Source organism: Talpa occidentalis, unplaced genomic scaffold, assembly GCF_014898055.3.
Source record: "Talpa occidentalis isolate TD23 unplaced genomic scaffold, MPIMG_talOcc4v2.1 talOcc4.16, whole genome shotgun sequence".
Lineage (NCBI taxonomy): Eukaryota > Metazoa > Chordata > Mammalia > Eulipotyphla > Talpidae > Talpa > Talpa occidentalis.
Window position 1 is genome coordinate 75,074,826 of NW_023601653.1, and position 19,767 is coordinate 75,094,592.

General features: G+C 49.9%; 1 protein-coding gene across 7 annotated transcripts in view; it reads left to right on the forward strand.

The window, feature by feature from the left end:
* The window catches only part of CACNA1C (calcium voltage-gated channel subunit alpha1 C), a 561,196-nt gene that overhangs the window by 527,024 nt on the left and 14,405 nt on the right, over positions 1 to 19,767 (forward strand). For 6 of the 7 annotated variants that reach the window (XM_054696576.1, XM_054696570.1, XM_054696574.1 and 3 more), the window contains 9 exons: positions 3,373 to 3,405; positions 6,485 to 6,613; positions 8,772 to 8,837; positions 10,529 to 10,620; positions 13,697 to 13,862; positions 14,443 to 14,570; positions 15,175 to 15,271; positions 15,601 to 15,703; positions 19,296 to 19,397. In XM_054696576.1, the coding sequence (XP_054552551.1) occupies positions 3,373 to 3,405; positions 6,485 to 6,613; positions 8,772 to 8,837; positions 10,529 to 10,620; positions 13,697 to 13,862; positions 14,443 to 14,570; positions 15,175 to 15,271; positions 15,601 to 15,703; positions 19,296 to 19,397 (916 nt within the window). The remainder of the gene's footprint in view (positions 1 to 3,372; positions 3,406 to 6,484; positions 6,614 to 8,771; positions 8,838 to 10,528; positions 10,621 to 13,696; positions 13,863 to 14,442; positions 14,571 to 15,174; positions 15,272 to 15,600; positions 15,704 to 19,295; positions 19,398 to 19,767) is intronic. The other variant, XM_054696571.1, reaches the window with a different exon arrangement.

The following is a 19,767-nucleotide window of genomic DNA, read 5'->3' on the forward strand; positions in this document are numbered from 1 at the left end:
TCTCTCTTACTAACTGCGCGGAGCCACTCCACGTCACTGACAGTTTACAGCAGGGCCAGGGGGTTTGAAGCAAGAGCCCAGCTCCCTCTCCATCCATCCACCCTTGACTGACAGCTGGACCATTAGCCAGGACTCTGTCTGAACATGTTCCACCCCTCCCTCAACTATGGAGTAATAGGTTGCTTTTGTTTACACCGATTGAATGAACAAATTAATTGCCCCAATATCTTTAAATTCTTGGAAATTAGTGGAGCATTACAAAACTAAGTTGGCTGCTCAAAAATTTTCTCCAGGCCTACGGTTACTGGAGATAGTGCTGTATCAAACTCTCCCCAAACGTCCAGTGCAGGCAAGGAGCTCTGTGGCTCCCATGAAGGGAAATGCAAGAGGGTCTCCAGGCTTGTGGGTGAAGGTCTTCAGGGGGTCTTTCCACCCATTCCTTCCTCACAAGACCACATAGGGAGAAACTGTAACCTAACCCCGGGGAATGGGGAGCAGGTCTGGACAGGAGTCAGAGATTGATGGCACAAGGACACCAGATTACCAACTTATTGTGAATTTAGCTCTAAAACCAAACTAGTGGCGAGAAAGTAGTTTCTCAAGGCAGTGGACTGAGTCGTCAAAGAGAAGGGCAGACAACACAAAGATATCGCTGCACTAAAGCACAGATGCCCACGCCCGGCTGATCCAATCTCCCCTTCCACTGCAGCCGGGCCAGGGACCCAGAGACCAGAGCCATACATGGGATCACCCAAGAAATATCCTTTGGGGTGGGCAGTGTGTCTGCAGAACACGGGTTTTCTGAGGCCGAGGGCTCGGTTTAAGCTTCTTTTGTTCCACATTGAAATCATTCTGTGATTGCTTTCCAAGTGTCCTATGAGTGGCTTATTGTTTTTGAGGCCATGAACCTTATAAACACAGCTCCTCACATAGGAACAGCTTGTAGGGGAGGGTGACGGACTCCAGCAGGTCAAAGGTGCCCTCTGAACAGCCAGGCTTAAGGCCTAAGAGAAAACGAATCTGTTGAGCCTCCAGTTTCTCTGAAAGAGAGGTTCTTTGACGAACTGCCATGACTGGACTGGAGAACACAACCCTGTGCTTCCTCTCACTGCCGCTCTCAGAGCTCCTGACTTCTTGTCTCCCACTACACGGATTATCATAAAACAGAGGATTATCATACGGATTATTCAATTAATACAAATTAATAAAACAAGATATGATCAAGGTGATTAGAATAAAACTAAATCTTGAAGTACAATGATTTCAAAAGACAAGACCTAAAATAGGTCTAAAAAGGCTAAAATGCAGGAAGAGCAAGGACAGAAGGACAGTGAAGATCTTTTCAAATCCCAAATGAAGACTTCGGAAAGTTTTTGAATGATTGGAGGTTTATTCAGTGGGGCCAAGTAACCCCGGTAGCTTCTCTAAATTGTCTCCATTCTGATCCTGCTCAGAGAGGCCAATTTCCTCAGCTCCTGCTCCAAATGAGCTCAGCAGTCAGATCCATAAAAATAACATCTCAGAGTATTAATAGTATCCTAACCCAGAGGCCCTGCCCGTGTTTGTCCAGCAGTTCTTTTTATTTTTTAACAAATTTTTTTTTAAGATTTATTTATACAAGAACCGGGGTACAGGCTAGATGTGCGGGAGGGTGAGAGGATTCACCAGAGACAGAGCAGGGAACAGAACAGGCAGACTGACGAAATACACTACCAAGGGGGAGCAGCAGGCGAGACAGGAGAGGTCTGTCGCGCCATATGGGATTCTCGCCCGGCTGGCGGGGATCAAACCCGCGCTGCAGAGGCTGTGGACAGCTTCACAGTGCGGCACTCAACCACATGTGCCAACAAGGAGGCCCTGTCCAGCAGTTCTTAGGCAGCATGGACAGCTTTGGTGGTTTTTCAGGGTGGACCTGAGAAAGAGCAGTGGTGCCAACCTGCTGGGGACTCTACCTGATGCCCTACATTCTAGGTGGTGTGGATTCACCTGAGTGCCACCATCATACAACCCCCCCACACACAACACACACAAGCCCTAGAAACACAAACTCCGTTTCCACAGGAGCATACACATTTACTCAGCATGAGATTTCCTGTGTGAGTGTGTGTGAGTGTGAGTGAGTGTGTGTGTGTGTGTGTGTGTGTGCTATCTCAGCCTGCTGACCAATTCGAGTGACCCCACAGCCTCCAGGCATGTGGACTGACCTGGCAGCTGGCCTTCATCGCAAAGCAGAAGCTGGGATCTAGAACGTGTCTGGTCTATGACTGGAGAGGTTTCCCTTTTCTTCTCTGCCCTAGTCTCTCCCTATACCCCCACCATGCCCCAAAAAGGACATACTACCAATTTGCTATGGGGAAAAAAGGAATTTGCTGAGAAATCTATTACCAAAGAAGTATTTTCAGTCTGCAAGCAAATGTCTAATTGTGCACATTTCCATCCTTCAAAATTCCATTCCATGTTTTTCTTGCTTGTACCTTAAAAACAGAAACACAAGAGCAACCATCTGAAAGTGGAGGGTAAAAGCAAAGTCATGACCTTCTAGTAAGAATTAACAGCTCAGAGGGTGAGACTCAGTCAGGCACTGAGCTCCACGTGCTGGGGCATCTTCTAGAATCAGGCATAAGGAATTGGGGTAAAGGTTGCCAGGGAGCACTCACCATGGCCACTTTCCTCAGCTCCTGCCCCAAATGAGCTCAGCAGTCAGGCCTATAAAGATAATGTCTCAAAGTATTAATAATAGTATCCTAAATTGTCTGTAGTTTTCAATTTTAAAAAGAGAAATCCACACTCACTATGTCAAGCCAATGACTAAGGTTCCCATACCGAAAGGCCAGAAGGTAGGCAGGGCCATCAAGTTTCGGGACTACCCCCCCACCCCCCCCCCCCCGTTATCGAAGGTGTTGGGGGCCACCTATTTACAGCCTCCTCCATGACAACTAAACTCAGTCTTTCCTTCAACCGGAGGGACCTCGCTCTGGGGTATCTTTGCCTGAGCTGTGCTAGGCGAGGACAGGCTCTGAGTGGTGCCCGGGGCGAGCTGGGCCCTGGGAGAGCAGCCCTCAAAGGCTATCTCAGGACACATGGCTAATTAAAAAAAAAAAAAAACCCTCCATTCACCAAATCCAGACCTTACATACAATGGGTGAAGTATTTAACATGCGGCTAGAATGCTTATAGGCCCCGCTGGATGTGAGACCCAGCTTTGCAGAGCCCACACTCATGTGACCCCCCAGAACTGCCAGGTCTACGCTTGGGACCTCTTCCTTTTGCCCTCTCCTGCCACTATTGCTCCTGTGTTAGCCGAGACCTAGAATGCCGGGCATCTTCGTTGGAGACTCATTACAGCTTATCTCTATCTGCCTTTCTTTAAAGCCAGCTGAACATACCCAATGCTCTCCCTTTATGGTAAGACCAAGCTCCAGACCACGCTCTCAGCTTCTGTGACCCCCTCTAACTTCCCCACTCTGACCCACCCCAACCCCAGAGTCTCTCGGGGCCCAGCCTAGCTCCCTTGCATGTGGCCTTCGTGTCTGTCATGCGCCTTGCCTGCCCGCGTGAGCTGTGAAGTGCTGTTTGTGTCAGGATGTTCTTATCCCCCTGAGCTTTTCTTCGGGGGATAATTCGCTGTGATCTTGACCTTCTAATAAGGAGCCACGGGGAGAGAATTGGACCCGAGGGCCATCTCCTGTTAAACATCCTGAGGACACCACTGGCTAAAGTCTGTAATCCTGATGTGCTGTGGGAAATCCAGACAGGGCACCTACGGGAGCCTTGGGGAGGCCCCTCCAGGGTGAAAGGAGGGAGAGACAGTGCAGACAGGAGACGGGAAGGCAGACACGACTTCCCACGACTCACGAAGCATCTTTAGTGAGCAGCCTCCCGTGGGCGCTGAGTTGAAGTCCTAGTAAAAGGAGGAAGGGAGGATTCGTTACTGAGTGTGGGGCTGAATTTCTAGTCCCCCCAACGTTAGCCATGCTTTTTATCTAAATTCCTAAAGTTTATTACAATTGAGCTAGAGATGCTCACTTTTCTGCAGCAGGTTACAAGTAGAAAAACAAACCTGAGTGTCCGCTTGCACCTAACTCAGAAGCCTGTGATTTACTTTGGCTGAGGGATGAGCTGCCCCTCAGTGTGACCTTGTGCCTCCTCCAAAGAGTTGCTGGCCCACGTTTCTAAACGGGGCCAAGTGTAGGTTTTTAACAGGATTGGGGGATTGATTTCCTGAATCCCTCAAGTCTGCAGACAGGGACAAGACCGGTGGGCAGTGTTCCCCAAGGCAGACCATCCCAGGCTGCTTGTGAGGGCCCCGGGGAAGGCTGGACCCTGCATATTCTACCCCACTTTACTGTCATTTGGTTGACTCGATGAAATCGCTGTGTCCAAATAGAAATGTGTTTATTCCCCTTCTAGAGTATTAGGAAACAGCGGCCACTGGGGGGGTGTCTCGGAACCCAGAATGGCATTCAGACTGCAAGCTTGATTTTTATTGTCTTCAGCTCATCAGATCCAGATGCCCTTGTGGCACCAACTTCTCAAACTCTTGACACTCACAGCTGAAGTTCCTGCTTAAGCTTGTTCTTTCTCCTTTTTTCTCCTTTCCCGAACATGGTGGAACTGACAGCTCGGTTATACAACCCTGGGCCTCCTCTGCAGACTCCTCTAGGGAAACACAGCCTCCTTTTATGGAGAGAAAATAGAATTTCAAGTAGACACAGAGTGATAGAAATGCAGAGATTAAGGGCATCAAAGACTTCAAAATACACAGCAGGGGAGGGCCCGGGGCTGCTGCTGGTCCCTCCTGGCCCGCCCTGCACAGCCCACAGACTGACTGCCCCGCCCGAGGAGCACTGGGGCCTCCCAGGAACCGAGGCAGCTCTGGTTTGGAAATAGCAGAAATGCTGTGACTCTCCCCCTGTCTGGAGCGTCTAAAATCCAGGAGAAACCCTCCCAGCTTGGTGTGCATGGCCCCCCCAAGGGCAGACACGATGTGCCCCATATAAAAGCTGCCTCGGGAATTCTCTGCCTCCTTCTGGGGTCTCCTGTTCTGCACAGGAGTGAGATGAGCAGCCTCCGGAGCCACAGGCCCCGTGAGTGAGTGAGTGAGGCAGGCCACAGGTTTAGAACAAAAAGCGTGTGGCAACCCTCCAGGGCGTCAGAACTAGGGGGACAGGAGGAGGGTCTAGGAGGGTCATGCCACGTTGTTCCCAAGTCTACAGACAAGTCGTGGATATTGTCAAGCAGGCTCTGATCTAGAAATGATTAAAAATAAAGCAAGAGAAGTGAATCACAAAGTGGGGAGAGCCAACATGGGGCCCCAATAACAACGCAGAGACTGCTCCTCCCATGAGGGAGGCAAGCAACAGGAACAGTAACAGGAAGTCCAAAGGTCCGTTCTCTCCTGGTGCTGACAGGGCTGGGTGAGCTGCACTAGCTCTGGGGAACAGGCAAGTGGCTCCTGTTACCACCCAGCCCTCTGGCTGGTGTGAGCAGGAGGAGGGTCCAGGAGGGTGAGCCCACCTTGTTCCCAAGTCTGGAGGCAGACTTCCTACCCCACCCCCAGCTAGGCATGTGCCCAAGCCCCCAGGAGCCCCCAGGTCCCACAGGCTAAGGTGAGCCTTCAGCAGTAGCCCCAGCACCACCCCATCCCACCGGCTGTCTGCCCTGAGCACGACCTCCCGAATCTCACGAAACACCTCAACTTCTCCAGAGTTCACTCCAGTGACAGCCTCACACACCCCAGCCTGCCACCCCCCAGGGTTTGTACAGCCTGGTCAGGACTGGGGTGTCTTCACACCCCTGAGGCAAGGGAACCAGAAAGGCCACAGCTTCAGAGCCCAAGGGGCAGGCAAGCGCTACAAACCAGACTCCCCCACCCCCCACCCCCAGCCCACTCGCCGGTAGCCGGTGTGGGGCAGGGCAGCAGGAGCGGAAGGAGGTGGCACCAGAGAAGCACAGAGACTGGGCAGCCAGGACACAAGGTCCCTCAGGGCAGCCCGCTGCAGTCCCTGTGAGCTCTCAGCCCACCCTGTCCACCAGGACCCCCAAATGCAGTCCTCCCTGTGGCTGGGACAAGGGCCCTTGCTGGAATGGCAGAGAGCTGATGCCATCAGGATGCAGGGCCCTCGGCCTACTGACAGGAGGGCGGCTGTGGCTGCCCCGAGGGTGCACCCTGGGTGGCTGGCTCCTATGTAGATGACATCAAAGATTATGGAAGTTCCTTCTGGAATCTTCTATTGCTCCACCCTGGGGCATAAGAACAAGGAGTGAAGGGGAAGAGGACTGCGGGCTCAGGGGCCTGGGCCCCAGAGACCACCAGAGGGGTGGTCTGACCTCCCCAAGGGAGAATCTAGTGCAGCCAACCCAGCCCTGCCCGCTTCGCCCCAGCCGAGGGCAATGTTGCTCAGAAAAGGGCCCACCCCTTTCCTGCTCCCACCCCTCTCTGTGGCTGTGTTAACTACCGCCTCCTGTTGCCAATGGATTCCAGAACGCAGAGGAGAACTCCCGCATCTCCATCACCTTCTTCCGCCTCTTCCGGGTCATGCGCCTGGTCAAGCTGCTGAGCCGTGGGGAGGGCATCCGGACCCTGCTGTGGACCTTCATCAAGTCCTTCCAGGTAGTCACCGCCCCGCCCTGAACTCCTTGGAAGGAGAGGAGCCTCCTTGGCTCCCACACAAGGGGGCCACCCCAGCTCCAAAGGAAGCGGGCCCCAATGAAAGAATGAGCACCATCTGGTGATTTGGGGGCCAGAGTGAAACTTGGGGGAAGGGGTCTGGTCCTTCCTCGGCTGCCTCTCCACCCCTTGCTTTCCTTGTGTCTGAAATGACACAATCAGGCTAGATTTATGGTTTTCAAGAGCAAGCCCCGGAGCCCCAGAGCTCCCCAAGGTCCAGGTGGGGAATGCTCGGCGCTGAGCAGGAGGCTGAAAGGGTTCTGCTTTCTCCTGCCATTTGTGTCCCTTCTGCAAGGATTTACTGCACAGGGATTTTGTGGTGGAACAAATTTGGAAAACATGGGCCTGAGTGATTTGCTGAGCTCTGACCATGTAGAACCTGGCTCCTCCCAGTAGGCATTTCAGCCCTGTCTGCTGTCTGTGCCTGTTCATGGGCTGAGCTACACTCTCCAGGACCCTGGGGTCACACTGGAGGGGAGACACGATTGCCCAGCTATGGATTGTCCTTTCTGAGCCACCATTTGCCATCTGTAGAAACAGCATAGTGATCGATGAGGCGTGTTATGTAAGTCTGAGGTCAGAGGGAAGCAAAGCTCTCTTAGGTCACTTGAATTCCTTGAGGATGAGTGTTGGTAGAACCCCGGCCTGGCCTGCGGTTCCGAGCTGCCCTGGCCTGTGGTTCCGTTCTGCCCTGGCCCGACACTCAGGGCAGGCTTCTCCCGCTGTGGAAGTACCCAAGGGTTCCCGAAGCAAGGAGACTGGCCAGCACTCAAGAATTCCCTCTACTTCCCCAACCCCAGCGGTACCAGGCCCAGGGTGGGTCCCTGATCTAAGTGTGCCTGAGACTGAAACTGCTTCCAGAAGGAGGGTGTTTGGCCCGCAGGCCCCTGCCTGGCACCTCACCTGGCAGCTGCCTGCCCTGGACTCTTCAGCCCAGGCCCCTGACTGGACCAGCAAGCAGGGGCGGCCTGGCTGCCTCCTCAGGGCAGTCCTCCCAGGAGGCCCAGGTGGCTCCGTTCTCTACCCTGGACCGCAACCTCCCACCCACACCTGGGTGGGCCCCACTCAATCCTAGGGGGCTCGAGATTCTGGTGGGAGCAGGACAGAGTGCTGTCCTCGTCTTTGGGAGCCCCCTGGGGTTCCACAGCCATAAATGACTACGCAGCCCGCCCCCCCCCCCCCCCATGCACTCACCACCTCAGCCCCTGGGCATTTCCGTGGGCGGGAAGAGGCATCAGTCCCTGGTGACTCTAGAATGTGGGGCCGGAGGGCGAACCCCACTGCAAAGCGTTGGCGTGATATCGCAGTGCCATCTAGTGGAGCTCGGGCCCCTCGCAGGGCATCTTCGTGGAGATGGAAGGGCGCTGCCCTAATTCTCTACCTGGCCCTGCACTCCCAGCCCGAGCGCGGGCGCGGGGAAAATGAAGTGGTCCCAGCTATGGGTCATATAATACATGGAGTGAATAAAATGTGTGGATGTGACCGCGTGCGGGGCATCCCACTAAGCATTCTGTAAACCTGAAAGTCCCTTAGACCCCCCCGAGAAGTAATTATGATTGTTCTCAGTTTTTCAAATGTGAAAACCAGAGGCCCAGAGGGTTAAGTAATATGCCCAAGCGCCCCTAGCTAAGAAGTGGTACATCAGGGGAGCTCCTGATCTTTCTTTTATTTCAGTTTTTCCTTAGTCAATGTCTTTGTTATTAGTGGAGCTGTATAAAAGTGGGGTATAACCTGCCAGCACCCCACACCTCCCCAGGAACCTCAGTTGTGTCCTCCACAACTTGCTTGTGCAGATGTATGTCTGCAGTGGGGGGCCATCTTGATCAGAATTGATTGCTTTTACTAACGTAGTGTCACACGGTTTCCCTTGCTCTGCGCCTGGCGTTCCTCAGCACACTGCTCTGCTTCTCAGACAGCAGAAACCAAGGAAAAATGAGAGGTTGGTGCCAGGCTCAGGCCTCCCCCCAGGTACCCAGAACTTCTGGGCTCTCAGATATACCCCTCAGGCCAGGCAGAAGGTGGTGGCTGCAGACACAGCGCCCCAGGGCAGGGCTCCATCTCGACCCCCTGCCGGCTCACAGTGGTCTCTGCTTCATTCCAGGCCCTGCCCTACGTGGCTCTTCTCATAGTGATGCTGTTCTTCATCTACGCTGTGATCGGGATGCAGGTAGGATGCCTGCTGCAGGCTCCTCCCTCTGACTTTCCCCCTGGTCCTGACTGTCCCTCTCCCTCCTCTTCCACCTTCGGAGGCTACGTGGGTCACAAGGAACTAGAACTTCTCCCACATCCTGCTGGGCCAGGGCCAGTGGCGGGGCGGGATGCACTGTGCAGGCTCAGCAAGCCGCTCACCCCGTGCCTCAGTGGGGAGAGTTACTCTCGTGTCCCACGAGGAGCCTTAAAGAGAAGGGGCCTTGTCGGGAAGCAGCGAGAAGGTGTTTCTGGAGAGCAGCCCTCACCCCTGGGCCCAGGTCTACGGGGATGAGAACTAACCCCAGCCCAGTGTCACTCTGGAGGTGCTAAAGACTAAAGATGGGGTGCGGGGTGGGGGAAGGAGCCCTTTCCCCATGGGCATCAGCAATTTTCTGGGATCTCCAAATCCAGAAATCTCCAGCCTTTCCTCAGGGTTCCAGCAGAACACCCCAGTCCGGCATGCCAACTGCCGGGAGCCTTTCCTCAGCGGCTCCTTGAATAAGGTCCCCTTGCTTGCTCACTGCAAAAAGAGCCAAAGGTCCATAAGCCTTTGCGATGAAAGAGCTCCCTTGCCACCTGATCAAGGCACCCGCTTCTAAGACAAACAGAGCTTTAAAAAGTGGAAGGGGGGGCCTCCCCGGTGGCGCAGCAGTTGAGCGCTGGGTTGCGAAGCTGCCCGCGGCCTCTGCGGCGCCGGTTCGATCCCTGGCTGCTCCCCGGCCACTGGAGGAGGGTCCCGCATGGCCCGCAGACCTCTCCTGCCGCCCGCTGCTCCCCTCAGCAGTGTACTTCGGTCCTTCTGCCTGCTCTGCTCTCCGCTCTGGCTCTGGTGAATTCTCTCACCCTCCCGCGCTTCTGACTGTACCCAGTGCATGTATAAACAAAAACAAACAAATAAAGAAAGAAAGAAAACATGCCTCTATATAAAAAAAAATAAAATAAAATAAAAAGTGGAAGGGGGAGGGGACTCTGACTTAAACTTGCCCAAGAACCCGGATCACTTCTCTCACTCAGAAATCTAAGCGCTGGAAGAGTTCTTGGGTATATGGCCCTGAAACTGCAAAGAGAAGGCCAGAAGAAAGAGCTCTGAGGAGCTGATGTAGAGCGTGGCGGCTGTAGTTAATAACCCAGTATGTGTACTTGGAAGCTGCTGAGAGCAGATCTTAGATATTCTCACGATGAAAAAAGCTTAACTACGTTAAATACGTGAGGTGATGGATGTGCTAGATATCGTGATGTTGTAATCATTCCGTGATGTATATGCATATAGCAGATCATCACATTCATTGTACATCTTGAATATGCACAATTATATGTGTCAATCATTTCTCAATGGTGTTTTTAAGAGAAAAAATGCTCAAGAATCTGCAGAAAATAAGAAAAGGCCAATGAGCCTCTGTCTCTGTACAGAGCAGGGACCCGGCATCAGCTGCAGCTCCCACTGGACCACAGGCACCTCTTCTGAGGGTCATGGGCATTTTTTGTCCAATGTTGGGGCTGGGGTCAGAACTGGCCAGGGCAGGAGGTGTCTGATCCCGTGAGGCCCTGCAGGTAGCATCAGCTTATGAGCCAGCCTGTCCCAAGGTCATCTGGCAGCCCTGAATGGCCTGTGGGAACTAGAACCCTCTATCCACAGCTCACAGAACTCCTCTCCTCTCCCCCTGCCAGGTGTTTGGAAAAATTGCCCTGAATGACACCACAGAGATCAACCGGAACAACAACTTTCAGACCTTCCCCCAAGCCGTGCTGCTCCTCTTCAGGTGGGTCTCTGAGGACAAGTGCACACAGATTCATCTGCACTGTGTAGCCCTAGGGTCTGGATGCAGACCGAGAGGAAATTAACTCTCTCCAGGGAAGTGGGCAGGAAGACACTGGTGCTGGACCTTGTCCCCTGGCTAGGAAGCCTGGTATTTCACTGTTATTTATAATAACGTTCCATAGAGCCAGCCCCTGACCACCGACATACCTGCTGGAACTGCCTGACTCCCTTAGGGAACCCAGAGTCAAATACTAAACATGCCCTGGATTAAAAGTTCAACAGGTTCAAAGTCAAACCTGTAATAACCTTACTTTGTAAACTTGAACAAGATATCTAGCTTCTCTGAGCCTTGGTTTCCTCATAAAATAAGTATAGGTACCAATGTCGGGACATTCGCTGTGCTGAGTGGCACAAGACTCGATACACCCATGTTCATAGCAGCATTACTCACAAAAACTAATATGTGAAAGCTTATCAAATAGATAAGCAAAATATGGTACATATCAATACATGCAGTGGACTATTATTCGGCCTTGAAAAAGGAATGGAATTCTGCAGTGTGCTATAAGATGGGCAATACTTGAGAATATAATGCTAAGTGAATTAACCAGTTCCAAAGGACAAATGCTGTATGATTTCACTTCTATCAGGTATCTAGAGTAATCAAAATCATAAAGGTGGAAAGTAGAATGGTGGTTGCTAGGGACTAGGGAAGGGGAGAATAAGGAAGTATTGTTAAATGGATCCAAAGTTTGTTTTAGAAGATGAAAGAGTTCTGAAAATGAAGGATGGTGATAGCTACACAATGTGAATGGGTTTAATATCCCTAACCTATATGCTAAAAAATGGTTAAAATGGGAAATTCTGTTGTGCATATTTAACCAAAACAAATTATCTTTGTAAAAGATTGCTTATGTAGACTACACAAGAGAAACTGCAGAATAAGAGAGCTCAGCAAATCTCTAGTCTACGGTATTCCCTCTACATCAGTAGCAAACAGAAAATATCCCTTAAAATGGTCCACTTATAGTGCTTGCTTCGGCAGCACATATACTAAAATGGTCCACTTATAACAGCAACATTTCATTTGGTTATTTTATAAATAAGATCCCAGAAATAATTTAACAAAAGATGTATATGGGAAAAATATAAAGTTTTATCTTTTGAACCAGGCCTAAATAATAGAGAGATATCAAATTCCTCAGGTTAATCTATACTTTAGTGCAATTCCAGCAAGACTCTCAATGGGATTATTCATGGAATTTGACAAGCTGATTCAAATGTGTCCATGGAAGAAAAATAAATAAATAAAGTAACCAGAACAGTTTTGAAGAAAACAACTGGAACATCTCACTATTGACAGAGCAAGACTTACCATTAAACTATAGTGATTAAGACAGCATGGGCCTTTGGTACCAAGGTAGAAGTAAACCAGAGGCATAGAATGAAGAGACTGACATGAGACCCACACTTCACAAGTGTCATATCAGTAGGTAAAGATGGACTATTCAGTAAATTATGTTAAGAAAATGGTTAAGAGGGCCTCCCTGGTGGCACAAGGGGTTAAGGCACAACCTATGAAGCTATCCACAGCCACTGCAGCACGAGTCCAATCCCCGGCCAGGGAGGTACCCACGTTCACAGCAGACTTCTCTTGACTCGACCGATGTTCCCCTCAGCAGTGTATTTCAGGGGGTCTTCCTGTTCTGCTCCCCGCTCTGTCTCTGGTAAATCTTCTCACCCCCCACACCTCTGGCCTGTTCCCCTGTTCTTGTATGCATGCATAGATGAATCTTTTAAAAAAAATTAAATTAAAATTTAAAAAAATAGCAATGAAATATTTCACATCCATTACGTGAACAGTTTTTAAAATTCACTAATACCAAGAGCCAACAAGTCTAAACAGAGTAGAAAAGTGGTTTTCAGGGGAGGTTAGGGAGAAGTTGATAAAAAAGTATAGTCTTTTGCTATAAAATGAATAAGGTGTGAGGATCTAATGTGTAACACAGTGACTGTAAATGATGACAGTCTTCTGTAACTGATCTTTGTTCAGTGCATAAAATTTAAATGTTTCTCACACAAAAAAGAAAAGATAACTAGGTGATGGGTATGCGAATTGACTAGGGGGAAGGAATCCTTTGCAATGTATACATCTATGTACATGATGTATGATCATGATGTACATTTTTCTTACAGTTTTGTCAATTACACCCAATAAAACTGAAAAGAAAAAAAGTTGACAAGTCTATAAAGCAGCAGCACTTTTCTTGCACTTGGTGGCAGGAGTGTAAACTGGACACACATTTGGAGAACAAGCAATGCCTAGTAGAATGCGCACACACCTCCCTTCAGTGGGCAACTCTACTTCTAAGCAGACATCCCAGACAGAGACCTGCATGTTGACTGCAGTATTATTTGTTGTTGTTTTTTTTAAAGATTTATTTATTTATACAAGAACTGGGGTACAGGCCAAATGCACGGGAGGGTGAGAGGATTCACCAGAGACAGAGTGGGGAACAGAACAGGCAGACTGACGAAATACACTACTGAGAGGAGCAGCGGGCGAGACAGGAGAGGTCTACCGTGCCATGTGGGATTCTCCCTGATCGAACCCGTGCTGCAGAGGCTGCGGACAGCTTCATAGTGTGGCGCTCAACGGCCTGCACCACCAGGGAGGCCCTGCAGCATTACTTGTAATAACAAAAAAGAAAAGAAAAACCTAACAGGGTCAATGGATTTTTTTTTAATGGTGCATTCAGAGAATACTCCTCTATAGGATTTAGGAAGAAGGAACTACAGCTAAATGCTCCTATTGGCTAAATTCCAAACACTTTACATGGTCTGCAAAAGAGCCAGTTTGCAGAAAAGGTGCAGTTTCTCACCATTTCTATAAAGTTTAAAAACAATCAAAACAATGTTATACATTTTCATACTTATTGAGTGTCATAAATTCAGAGCATAATAAACATCAAATTCAACAGAGAATTGCCCTCCAGGGAAGGAGGCAGGGACCAGGGCAGGGAAGAGTCTAGAGGTTCTAGATTGGCTCCAATGGGCGTTGGGCTCTCTCTCTCCAGATGTGCCACAGGAGAGGCCTGGCAGGACATCATGCTGGCCTGCATGCCAGGGAAGAAGTGTGCCCCAGAGTCTGAGCCCAGCAATAGCACGGAAGGGGAGACGCTCTGTGGCAGCAGCTTCGCCGTCTTCTACTTCATCAGCTTCTACATGCTCTGTGCCTTCCTGGTAAGCTGAGGTGGGACTTAACAGCCACAGGCCATGGACCTGCTGGGCAGCCGAACCCACAGTCACTGCAGGTCCTAGCTGGGGCAACCCCATCAGAGATGCTGGTTGGAAAGGCTGAGTTAGAAGGAATGTCCAGCCACCCTGGGATAAGGGCAGAAAGCCCAGGGCGAGCTCCACCAGCAACTATTTGGTCCATACTTGATCCTGGATGAGGCATCATTTTCCCAAAAGACAGAGGACAATGTGCTGAAGGCCTAGAGGCAACTTACACTTTTTTGGGCACTTCGATAAGAAGTGGGAAAGATGATGGATAAAGTGGCTTCTTTCCTTGGCATCCCAAGGCAGGAAGGAAGCTGTCAGGCCTGCATGGAGCATTCATCCCACGCAGTTCTGAGGGGAGCCATGTCAAGTTCATATTCAAGAGACCCAAGGGGCTGGTGTTTTAAATGCTGAAATGAAACTAGTCTTTAGAAACGCTGGCTTCTACCATGCATGGGCCCCGGCTGGCAAAGTGGCTGCATGGAGCAAGTGCACAGGAAAGCCCTTCTAGAGCTTCTCATTGTATTCCTGTTCCCTGCAGATCATCAACCTCTTTGTAGCTGTCATCATGGACAACTTTGACTACCTGACAAGGGACTGGTCAATTCTTGGTCCCCACCATCTGGATGAATTTAAAAGAATCTGGGCAGAGTATGATCCAGAAGCCAAGTAAGTTCCCAGGGGGAAATCCTGGTTCTCAAAGCCAAAAGAGAGCATTGAGGTGCCATCGCTGCAGACGAATTGGAGATGGGTTAGCACTGGGCAGCTCAATGGGAAATTGAATTGTACCAGACGCCAGGGTCAAGGGTCAGGGCAGGCAGAAAGGAGGCTTACCTTTGCTAAATGAACAGCACATCAGCTCTTTTCAGTTGAATAAAACAATAAGAGATCCTAGTATCAGGAATAACTGGAATGTACACAAGGTAGGTATTTAGGACCAGGTGGAAATTTCCACTCCTAACTGCCGAGGAAGTCCAAGGGCATCCTCATCAATCAATGGTTGATTGATACAGCAAGTGCATATTGAGAATTCCATCATACTACTAAAACCCCATCCACCTTGAATGTAACACTGATGAAAAATTGCTCATTAAAATCTAATGAACATACATAGAATATATATATATATATGTTTAGATTTTAGGTTTTTAAGGTTTATCATCAATTCTGCGCAAGTTAGCAATAGAGCTAAGCTACAGGTGCCTGTGTCCTGGGCTGCTGGCTAAGTCCATGACCTCTGACTGACCTTTCCCTCCACTCCATCCTCTTGTAGGGGTCGAATCAAGCACCTAGATGTGGTGACCCTGCTCCGGAGGATTCAGCCCCCGCTGGGTTTTGGGAAGCTGTGCCCTCACCGTGTGGCTTGCAAAGTAAGGGGTGACACGAATTCAAGGAAAACAGAACATACAGGAAACAAGAGGCCTATTGCGTGCCTTTGTGTTGTAGCCTTGACCAGACCATTGGTCATTAAAGGGATGAAGACAACATTTTATGTGTCTTAAAGGAACCAGTCTGAGCCATTTATAGTTTAAGATTCCTTCCAGCAGTAATTTCTGGGGGAAGCAAAGATCCAGTAAGGACAAATTCCATGCCTCCTTATTCTGTGAGGGGAGGTGTGAGGACTTAGGACAGAGCCAAAGTCTCCCCAGAAATGGCTTTGAATACACTTCGGTGACAACTGCTCCCTCTCTCCTTGCAGCGCCTGGTCTCCATGAACATGCCTCTGAACAGCGACGGGACAGTCATGTTCAATGCCACCTTGTTTGCCCTGGTCCGGACAGCCCTGAGGATCAAAACAGAAGGTAAGAGTCACCTGGGAGAGCCAGGCCAGCCAGAGAGGCCCCAGCAACCTGCAAAGTGCTCCTAGGCCTCCGCCCTGCACATGGCAGCTGTGTCTCCACCACCACCTTCATCCAGATGGTCACGAGGCCTGGCCTGTTCGTGTTTTCTCTGCTTCTTCAGTGGCCTCCTTGACTCTGGCTTATTTATTCTGTGCTCTAACTTTTTTTAAAAATATATTTATTTATTTATGTCTACAAGAACTGGAGTGTAGGCAAGAGGTATGGGGAGTCAGAGGATTCACCAGAGACAGAGTGGGGAGCAGAACAGCTGGATCTACTGAAATACACTGCTGAGGGGAGCAGCGGGCAGGACAGGAGAGGTCTGCTGCGCCATGTGGGTCAGCCCCCTTGCCGGGGATTAGAACTCGTGTCGCAGTGGCTGGTGACAGCTTGACAGTGCTGTGTCTTTAACCCCTGTGCCAGCATGGAGGCTCTGAACTCTAGTTTTTCATCAAACCCCAGAAATTATTCTTGGTGACATCTTGAAGTCATGAGGTATGCTTCAAAGAGCAGGAAATAAGTGGTACCTGAGGCAGGATCAAGCCCCGATGAAAAGGAATTTCACTGGCTCCAAGTGGGTCTTTCAAATGCCCAGCTCGATCTTTCAATAACAAGGACCTTTGTCGGGAAGAGTCGTAATGGCAAATGATGACAACAGTCGAGTCATCACAGACTGTTGTGCGGGCTGCCCTGGGCACAAGGTGCTCAGCCAGCCACCAGGTGGGGGTTAGGATCTCACCTGGGCTGCACTGTCAGGCCTCGCTTCCAGGACAGGTTTCCTGGGGAGACCTTCTGCTCCTGCACTGAGGTACTCTCTGGGCAAACAGCAGCCCTGGCTAAGATGATCCTCAGTCCTTTGAAATGATTGTTTCTGAGTCACGCCCTGGGAAAGGCAGCACAAACAGCACCTAAGAAGACTCTCCCACATGCATGAACATCTGGCATATGACAGCATTTCCACTGTCGTGGAGGTTGAAAGACACGCAGCATTGACAGCGGTTGTGTCCCACGCCCCAGCCCAGATCTACTGAACCTCCAAGTGTGGGCTTGGAAATCTACAGCTTGGATCAGCTACATAGATGACTCACATGGGACCCAAAATTTGAGAGCCACTAGTAGAGTAATTAGACAAACACAGATGAGACGGAGTATGGTTTCTCATCCTCTTTTTCATGTTTCGATCTTCGAGGCTCAGGCTGCCAGTCCCGTGTTTTCCTTTGGTGCAGTGGAGGGTGCTCTAGGCCTTGATATGGGCCACTTGTGTCTGATAACTGGGGATGAGTCATTTATGTACTCTCTCTATTTCATTTCTTCACTCGTAAAGTAAGAAAGACAATGGCCTGGGAATTCAGTTCAGGAAATGACCCAGAAAAGCACCCCTTCTCAGGTAAATCCTCCCCAAAAAGAATAAAACATCTGAAATGAAGGCAGACAGGACCAGCCTTGCAAGACATCGTGTAAACTCGGGAGCTGATCTTCCAACAGTAAAACAGTTCAAGTTCTGCTGCTAAACTCAAGAAAAGCAAAGACTGAGAAATAATCTCAGAAACCAAAGCAGTACCTCCATCTGAAATCGGCACCAAGAGGCTGGTTTCTAACACCGAACAAATTCAATACACATTCAGTATGCAACACTGGAGCGGAATGGAAAGCTGCTGTCATGTCAACACTGAGAGTGGAGTCAGCTGTGACTTGACTTTACTTATTTTACTTTTCTGTTTTCCTGCAGCGATTAGTAGTACATTTATGTGCAGGAGGAAATGTTTCTTTTCCAAGGAGAGAAGATAGAATGACTACTCAGAGGAAGAGGCTACAAAGCTTAAAGCTCTTTGTAAGTGGGGGCTATAAGTTTGCATTCCATGGAGGGACAAGCGAGGCCAGGACTCAGCTGCTGAAGATGCACAGGCAGAGCAAGCCAGAGGCCAGGTGACTAAAGGGCACCAGCAGCTGGTAAGAGCGCCAAGGGAGCTGATCTAAAGGAATCCAACACACATAGCCTTTCTCCAAGAAGCAGAATTGCAGAGAAGAGGGGAGAAGTCAGCTACATGGGGACTCCATTCAAATCAAGAATGAAAGAAATCTTTCAAATCAAACACAGGTCCTACATTGCCCCTGGGTCCCGATGCTGCATCGGCCACTTAAAATCCTGTTAGGTAGTAGATCTCATGTTAAATCCTCATATCACCACCAAATAAAAACTTTGTTAAGAGAATAACTAAAATAGCCCAGCAGTGCCAACTCAGGGTGGAAATTCATCACAGAGAAGCCCCCCTCGAATGTGTTCAACTGAGAAGATAAAGCAAGTTCTTAGAAGCCACTAGAAAGAGATGTGAGAAAACAAAACTTGTGAAGATTAAACCTTACATCAGTCCTCACCCTTAAGACTTTGGAGAGTGGCAGGAATTAAAATTTAACACCTACTTCAGAGGACCAGGCCAAATCAAACCAACCTTTGGAATATAGAAGGAAGATATTTTAAAATACTTAGATGACAGAAAACAGTGGTTAGTGACATTCTACAGTTACTTGGATCGTTGTGAGAATAAATTAAGGCTCACAGAATGTGGAAGACCCTTTTGGAAGCTGTATTTGTTGCCCAGGCCTGCCGTAACAAATTATTACCAAAGGGGTGCTTAAAACAACAGAAACTTAGCTCCAGAAGTCCACCATCAACGTGGCTGGGTTGGTCCCCCCCTGAGGCTCTGAGGGTCTGTCCCCGCCCCTCTCGAGCATCTGCCTGCTGCGCTGGGCATCCCCAGTTGGTTGCTTGCTCCAGGCTCTGCCTTCATCTTCACAGGCCTCTTGCCTGTGTGTCTCTCTGCATCTCTCCTCTTCTTACCATCATACTTCCTTCTGTATCCTATACTAGCACAACCCCATCTTAGTTCATCACACCTGCAATGACCCTGCGTCCAGCTAAGGTCAGTTGCTGAGGTTCCAGGCAGACATGGGTTGGGGGAGGGGGCACTATTCAACCCGTCTCAGGTTGGTTTGAACATGCTATTAATTGGTATAATTAGCATCATATAATTTACTGTTAGCATTATGTAATTAACATATACATGTTATATAGAATTTCACATGTCTGAAAACAAGTACCTTAACCACAAAGGGAACTAGCTGCCCCCATATCTGGGATGCCCAGGAGTTGTCCGTGGCTTCAGGCATTATTTGGATCAGGGGACAAGGATCAGGAGGCTGTCACTGGCTCTCTATCCTTCCTGCTGGGCTACAATGAGGGGGCTGTTCCCCAGGAGCATAGGGTGTATTTCAAGTCACACACCAGTGCCCTGGACACTGTGTCACTCCATCTGCCCTCTCTTGGCAGAAACATGCCCTGGACTGGTTTCCTGTTGCTGCATGACAAATTGCACCACCTTTGGGACTTAAAATGACACCGGTCATAAGTTCACAGTTCTGTAGGTCAGGAGTCCAGGGCTATCTGTGGGGCTAATGCCACCAGGCATGGCTTCTACTACTCAGAGGAACAGAGACCTGAGGCAGGTTCCAAGGGACCGATGACCATTTTTAACTTTGCATCTCCCTCCCGCAGGGAACCTGGAACAAGCCAATGAGGAGTTGCGGGCCATAATAAAGAAGATCTGGAAGCGGACCAGCATGAAGCTGCTGGACCAAGTAGTGCCCCCTGCAGGTGGTAAGCACTCCCCTCTCTGCCCCCTGGGCACTTGCGGGCTAGCCTGGTTTCTCAGCCCTGTCCTCCAGCTCTGGCACCATGGAAACGTGCACTCTGTCCTGACATGTGTTCCTAAGTCCACTGGGCCTGCAGGAGGCTTGCTTTCTCCAGACCCTTCCTCTGTTAAAAGAGACTAGAATGGAATGCACGTCACAAACTCCAGAACAGTCTGCATGGTGGAAATCTGGTCCAGTCCTGCATTTCACAGATGGGGCCATTCGAGGCCCTTGGTGCTCAGAGACTTCCCAGAACATTCAAGGAAAGTCTGCACAGTATAGATTTCCCTTAGACCCCGGGCTGATTGCTGTAGGAAATAACAGGATCCTGCAAG